At 36.3% G+C, this 7,981-nt stretch overlaps 1 protein-coding gene across 1 annotated transcript in view; it reads right to left on the minus strand.

Moving 5' to 3' along the window:
• Positions 1-358: 358 nt before the first annotated feature.
• Positions 359-7,981, minus strand: part of LOC117105199 — a gene marked incomplete at its 3' end in the record, with an annotated part of 8,971 nt that continues 1,348 nt past the window's right edge. Inside the window, exons 4-8 of the mRNA XM_033246268.1 lie at positions 3,430-3,556; positions 2,235-2,466; positions 1,639-1,828; positions 1,026-1,210; positions 359-589 (exon numbers count right to left, since the gene is read on the minus strand). Of these exons, the coding sequence (XP_033102159.1) occupies positions 359-589; positions 1,026-1,210; positions 1,639-1,828; positions 2,235-2,466; positions 3,430-3,556 (965 nt within the window). The remainder of the gene's footprint in view (positions 590-1,025; positions 1,211-1,638; positions 1,829-2,234; positions 2,467-3,429; positions 3,557-7,981) is intronic.

Below are 7,981 nucleotides of genomic sequence, written 5' to 3' on the forward strand. Positions count from 1 at the left end.
AGAAAACAACAATGCTGTGGGAAACAATGGCTGGATCTCAGTAGAGATACAAAAATAATAAGCAACAGCTAAAAAGTGAACGTAAGTAAACAGCCAGAAATAGAACCATATATATATATATATATATATATATATATATATTGCTAGATCAGTAAGTCAAGGGTATATTTGAAACTACAACTAAACTTGTCTTAAGTTGAAGATAATTAATAACAATCTGGTTTTATGTCATTCTCTATAATATGATTTCGGGTAATACAATGTATTTTATTTCCAAATGTGACTAGACCTATAATTATAATCATTATAATCATCAGTATTAGTTATATTTCAAACTTATCGGTGAACCCCACGGTACCAGATCATTTGGTAAAGCCATCCAATCTGGCTGAAGTTTATCTTTAACGACACCAACTTCAAACTTAACAATTCCATGTCGATTATTAATAGACGATAGAGTACGTCCTGTTGGTAAACCATCCGAATCGTAGGCTTTATTAATGACGTCATTGTTAGTTTCAATAGCGTGCAGCATACTTTGGTCTATGTGTAGTTGGTTAACAAAATGGCCCTGCCATGACACTCTAATCTGACAAAATAGTTTTTAAAAAAAAGAATTATATAGGAAAGTACCATCATCTCATTATCATCAATGTACTTTCCGCCATGACCATAATCATGCTAATCCAATCAACATCATCATCACATCTATGTCATCATAGATGTGATGATGATGTGATGATGATGTATCATTACCATCATCCTCATCTATATCATTAATATTAAGTTCATCATCACCAACAACTTTTGTTTCCCTTATTACACTGATTATCATTATCGTTATAATTATCATCAAACGTCTATAATCATCATCATAGTTATGGTACCATCATAATCACCATTGTCGTGACTACCATTATTAATTTATTATTATTGTTAGTATTAGTATTATTGTATTATTATTATTATTATTATTATTATTATTATTATTATAAAAATCATTTTCAATACTTATAAAACCGTACAATTTTATCAGTAGATGTCCATGCATCGGATTCTAGAAGATTAAGCTTTTCTCCATCAACCACTAGCTCCATAGGTTTATCGTCTACGATCGAAATTTCACTTTGGTCATCAAAAACAAGGCAACGTCGAGCATGGCGAACGTTGCCGGCAAAGTCACTAACGGTCAACAGGGTACAGTATACACCTATTTTATGAAAACAATTGTTCAATTACTTAGGTCTTGTAAATTAAACTTCATTTCACAGTTGGATAATACTAATTATGATCTTAAGACTGCTGCAATACTATGCTAGTATTATGTAGTTTTGATAATGACACAAAAACAAAACAATATCTGTTTCTATATGGATATTCTTGATAGCTATTACAGCAAATTTCCGCATGATACAATGTGCCATTATTTATTTAATTATCATTATAATTTTTTATTATTGGCATCACTCACTGGTGCTGCTCTACAGACAACTTAGAAATTACTTATACACGAAGTCTGTCACCAATTCCAACACCTGTCGTCTATCAAACCATGGGTGGCTAGTCATAACCAGCTAAATAAAGTAATAAAACCTCAGCAAAAATACATTAAAAATATTGATAACGATAATGGTCTACCTGGAGATGTTAGTTCGAAGTCTGCCTCATAATAATTTCCAATTTTCAAATGATAAAGACTGTAACAAGTGCCATTAAAAGAAAGCACGTCATTATTCTCAACCATTTTGCAAATTCTGCAGTCATAAGACGTTGCTGTCAATCCTGAAATATGGTCCACCCATGTTGACCACTTAACCTTCTGCTCACTCTGTATATTATCAGAGTAATAAAAATTATCTTTTCAAAGAAAGTATGAATATGCTTTGTAGAGTATGAAGTGTTTTTTACTTAGCGTAAAATTCGTTTATTTTTCATGCATTTGGTTTGTGTACAAGATGTTGTTGCTATGTACTATTTATTCATCTGTGTAATGTTTTGCTTAGGACTCGAGGTATACAAAATTTAACACATTCAGTTACCACCGAACCAGTTCGTCAACCCCTACTTTGAGAATGATTGGGTAGAAAATACCAGATACTAAAACAGGACTACAATCAATCAATCAATCCAATTAAATCAACTAAATCAATTACATTTTTTAGTTATTGTAATGACACTAAATTTGATTCTCAATAAATAATATATTGTGAAATATATATTTATCTTAACCTCACCGAGGTAGTGTATGGATCACCGATGTCAAGTGCATATCCAATGCAAGTCGTGTCACTTGTGACATTAACAGAACAGTGAGTTGGCGCCTCATTGTCGACAGTTACGGTCAAATATCTTGTTACAGTTTTACCCTCGTAGTACACGGGCTCACGGATTGTCCCGACCATTGAATAATCGTAGTTGTTCAGTCTAATAAACCCTCCATTCGTTGAAGAAGCTGTTATTATTAACCTGAAAATTACATTTTATAATTAATATTGGTAAAGGAATCAATGCACTAATTTCAAATTTAATCAACACTTCAGGCAATAAATCATTCTCGTATTCAGGTATTAACTGGAAATGTTAATTATTTTTATTTACAATAAAAAAAATTACATCTTTATAAATTCTATCTATATTATTTTAATAATTTGTAAACCGAGTGACAATTTACATAAAGTATTATAATCATTTTTTTTTTTATTTCTAAGGACAGAAGGTCAACTTATTTTCAGAGACTCTTCAGTGAAAATATAATAATGCGATGCTTTTAAACTCTTTATGAAGATTAACATATTAAATTAGAGAGTGGCATAATTAGAATTGAGGACGTAACCGTCAATATTGACACATTAAAAACATAAGTTAATTATCACATACATCACAGCACATATATAGCGCTATTTCATGGAGATCAGAGCGCTTGAAACGTGTAACTAATGCAAATTTTTTGCACAAGATAAAATAGATTATTTGGTAAATAATGTTGGGGGTTTCTTTATGGCATTAGCTTTGTAGTGTAGAATAGGTCCAAATTATTATGAAGTTAAACATTTCGCGATTTCTAAAAGTCATGCAGTATTAGCATTATACCGACTGTTTAAGACGCCAGGTTCTGGTGTTTTTTTTTCATCAATAACCATTTCAATTTAGTTTTCATTGTTAATAAAATGTTGGTGTAGGACTACTAAAGAACAATGGTCATAAAAATTTAAAAAAAGACATACTGTAGTTACGTTTAAGTTCATGTTCATCTTACTTCTTTAAAAAGTTAAATAAAAAATCTACTATTATTTGATTCTAAAAATATGATTTACATTTGCTGTATAAAATTGTATATCTTGAACAAAACTATCTATAGGCCTATTTGTCAAATTTTCCCCATTTTAATGAGGGCTGAAAAAATGCTGTAATATATTAGTTGAATCTTACTTGTCGTTGTTTTGAAGATTGTCCATTAATTGTTCATATCGTGTACAAACATGTGTGTCCGGATTTGGGTCGTCTTCATTGTGGTTTAAACTACAATCAATTTCTCCAGAATATATTGTAATGTCACCTATCAACCACAATTATAGAGATAATTATTAAACTGTCTTGTTAAAAAATTTACACTGAAAGAAAAATATAAGTGTTTGATTATTTGAATATCAGAGTTGAGGGTCTTCGATTCCCATACTGAATATTAATGGATGCTTTAATGCTATCAAATATGTACATCAATATTATTTTTCCAAAAACTCCATAATTCGAGAAAACTTAAGCCTGTTCTGTTTGTGACAGACAAAAGGTAAATAAATAATGAAGAGAAATGAATACACGTTTAAAGCATTTTATTTTCCATTCTCTACGAACAGGTAATGGCCAACCATCGTTACTGTAATCAAATCATAATACAACAATTTAAAAACAAAACTGTTAAATTACGAAACTATTATTTAATTAAGACGATACATGCATCTTATATTTTGTTTATATTATATTGGGCTTCTAGATAGACATGTGCAATGGGAACTATGAGATTAATCATACGTGAAAGCAATGTCCCACAAAAGGACAGTGTGAAAACCTACGGTACGCAAACACGTTCGTCTGTGGGACAACACGTGTGTTTGTAAGACAAACGCTTATTCCTGGCCCTGGTCAATTGTTAAATTTGATTGACACTCCGAAACAGTCTATACGAAACTATTATTTAATTAAGACGATACATGCATCTTATATTTTGTTTATATTATATTGGGCTTCTAGATAGACATGCGCAATGGGAACTATGAGATTAATCATACGTGAAAGCAATGTCCCACAAAAGGACAGTGTGAAAACCTACGGTACGCAAACACGTTCGTCTGTGGGACAACACGTGTGTTTGTAAGACAAACGCTTATTCCTGGCCCTGGTCAATTGTTAAATTTGATTGACACTCCGAAACAGTCTATTAATAATGGAGATCTGTTAGCTAATTATAACTTCTGTATAAAATTATCCGATCAACTTACGCCACCCTGACACTTGCACGACTTTTGTTCCTCCTTGGTGGTACGCAGCGGAGCGTGAATCCGTGTTCGCGCACTGTACACGTAAGTTACGCACTGTCTACGCAATGGCACTACTTTTTTACGCATAGGTTAAAGCTCTGTTCAGACACAACGACTTATGCCATCCTGACACTTGCACGATTTTCGTTCCCGCACTGGCGCGCACTTCGGCGTGTCAATGATTAAAGTCTTCAGGAACGAGCGTGAGGAGTACGTCAAGGGTGCGGGGGTGCGCGCCATGTCGTAGAGAGAATTTTAAAATGTTCAAAAATTCGGCACGTATCAATGTTCATGCCATATGCGTGAAACATGCATGAACACTGCGCGAACTCGGCGCGAACACTGCCGACGGTGCGTGTCAATTAAGAATGCTCTTCCTCTTTCTTCCTTTTCTCCTGCTCTCTTCAAGAAAGTAATAGCCAGCAGTTGCCAGATATAGACACCTTCTCTGTTCTGCAATAACACTGTCTCTGGGATTCAGCATAATATTGTATCGTCCATAGCGAGTCGAAGAAAAACCTACGCTGTGTATAGCGTGCCGCCAAGCGGGACAAAGCCTGACCAAAAATTGCCACGGTACAGTAGAAGTGAGCAATGGGCGAACAATACTTAACCTATGCGTAAACAAGTAGTGCCATTGCGTGTCAATACGTGTGAACACAGTACATTTTTGACACGCATTGCGTACACAGTGCGTAACTTTTACGTGTACAGTGGGCAAACAGGCCGTCTGCAGCGTACCAGCGAAATGGCACGTCTTGCCACGACGCATTGCGGGGACAAAAATCGTGCTAGTGTCAGGGTGGCTTTACGCTAGCGCATCGTTAATCGAGTGGTGTGAACTTGGGCGCGGCGTAGTGAACGCCAGTAATATCGCGCAATCACTGGCATACGGTAATTTAGAAACAGACACCAGATTAGATACGCCACTGATTTACGACTGTCAAGCATCCGTGATTTTGAACTCAGCCAGGATTTGACCAATCAAAATAAGCCTAGATGTAAAAATAAAATGCGCAAATTACGAATACGAATATTTCGCACGAATACTTAAGCTAGCGTTTGTTAATCGCCCAGTCTGGACATCTCGCTAGTTACGCCACTGATTAACGCACGCCCGGCATTAGATATGCCTGGTGTATCTCCCAGGTCTGAACGTAGCCTAAACCTTTGTGAGGCATCCACTGTTTTAAAGCTCGGTCCTGATTATCAAATTTTCGTTGATGAAAAACTGTTCTATGCCCATATGGTCTTGATATGCCTATATATGGTCATGATGCAAGCATCCGTGATTTTGAACTCAGCCAGGATTTGACCAATCAAAATAAGCCTAGATGTAAAAATAAAATGCGCAAATTACGAATACGAATATTTCGCACGAATACTTAAGCTAGCGTTTGTTAATCGCCCAGTCTGGACATCTCGCTAGTTACGCCATGGATTAACGTACGCCCGGCGTTAGATACGCCTGGCGTATATCTCAGGTCTGAACGTAGCCTATGAGTATTCTTCGCGCATTGCATACCGCATTTGTCCTGACGACTTCGCGCATACGTGAAGAGTAATTTGCGTTGTTAAGGGTTGACGTCGCTATAACTTTTGAAAACTGCAGAAACAGTCGTGTCTAGTGGTTAGAGATGGTTTGAAAAAATTTCCTACGTTAAATTTAACTTTTAATGTGAGAGTGCCCTTTCCGACCATTTAGAGGTGGGTGGACATTCCATTTGACACAGTTGGAGTAGGCCTATCATTTCCGGCCTACTATAGAAGGGTAATTTTTATCCATCGGGGGGAAAGTGAAGGTTTCGTCGGAGACTGCCCATACCAATGATACCCCTCATGATTCAAAATTCATTGAGATCGTGGAAGCAATCTCGACTTCGACTCTGTTTGGAAATCAGTGGCGGATTAAAGGGGCTGGGGCCTAAATTTAAGTCTGGGAGTACCATTTCCGGCCATCTAGAGGTGACATGATCACAAATGTTCTTACCTCAGCCCCAAGCATGGTGGGGCTGTGGTATAGATCTATCTGCGAAAGTACTCAGTGGTGGATTCAATGGGGCCCAGTAGGCCCGCCCCCAAAAATGGAGATATAAAGAAAATCATATTTAAATTTTGTCTGAAGTGAAATTTCAAGGCCATCTAGATGCCATAATCACAAATTTTCTTACCTCAGCCTCAGCCATGGTGGGTCTCAGGTAGTAGATCCTCTATCTGTCAAAGTATCCCCTCCCCCGGGCCCCCTCTAGGCCTATTTCGAATTCCTGGATCATTTCGTTAAGTACAAATTTTCGTTGAGTACTATTTTCATTCGACTGGTTCGTAAAATAGACTTCGTTAACAACGAAAATTAACTTAACCAGAATGCGTTAATCAGCGTTAAGTTACGCATGTGACCAAAACAAACATGACCGATTGGTCAGTTTAGCAACAACATTTTGCGTTAATATAATTTGGATGAAATTAATTTCAGAAAATAAAAATTATAATATATACCCATATTGAAGTAAAAAAATAATTGTAGCCTAACAGAATTCAAAAACTGGATGAAAACATTTTTTCACAAAAAAACCATACTGCCACAATCCGAGGCAGCCATGATTTCGCAGCGTGTATCGCGGTAACTATGCAGCCATTTTGTTTTGTCGAGTATTTACCAGTTTTCTATTCGACTGGTCGTCTTCGTAAAGTAGGATTTTACCACTGCGTGCAGGTGGGCGTGGTTTAACGAAGAACAACCACTCGAATACCGTCAATAATAAAGGCGCCGCTTAGGTTCGTTTGTTTCCTGTAGTTTCTCCACTTAGTCAAATGTCAACTTTTACCCCGCACACTGGAGGGTGGTGTTTCATCAATTTTAATGAAAATATGCGGAACAGCTCATTTCTGCCCTGTTTCTGCTATTGAAGTCCTTTGCTTTAATCATTGACACGCCGAAGTGCGGGCCGCGATTTTTTTTTCCGTACGAAACATTTACATGAAACTCCACTCGGGCCGTCTCGGCTAAATCGACCCGAAAATCTCAATGCAGAATTCAGGAGGTCAAAAGGTCATCAATAGATAAACGTCTGCAGAACAACTTCTAAGAGAACGTCGCTGTCTAATTTTTAAAAATACATTGATGTTACCATGTTAATACCAATGGGTCGCTTAAAAGGACATATAATATTTGATTAAGCTGCACGAGTAATGAAAAGTGTTATTTTAACTTGAGTTACATGACAATTTTAATTTTTTAGTTAGGCCTGGGTTTTGCATAATTACCTGGTCTACTAAAAACGCTTTCTGGGAAAAGCACAAAGAGTAAGGAAAAGCGCATTTTTCTTCATCTGATCAAATGAAACAGAATGACAGTTATGTTCAAATTAAGAGAAGAGCTGAGAATAGGCAGCTCTAAAATACTGGGATGCCATAAGACCTGCCAAAATGGCAAAACATCAAATGAA

Source organism: Anneissia japonica, unplaced genomic scaffold, assembly GCF_011630105.1.
Source record: "Anneissia japonica isolate Jap-2015-1 unplaced genomic scaffold, ASM1163010v1 scaffold287560_len10453_cov177, whole genome shotgun sequence".
NCBI classification, from domain to species: domain Eukaryota; kingdom Metazoa; phylum Echinodermata; class Crinoidea; order Comatulida; family Comatulidae; genus Anneissia; species Anneissia japonica.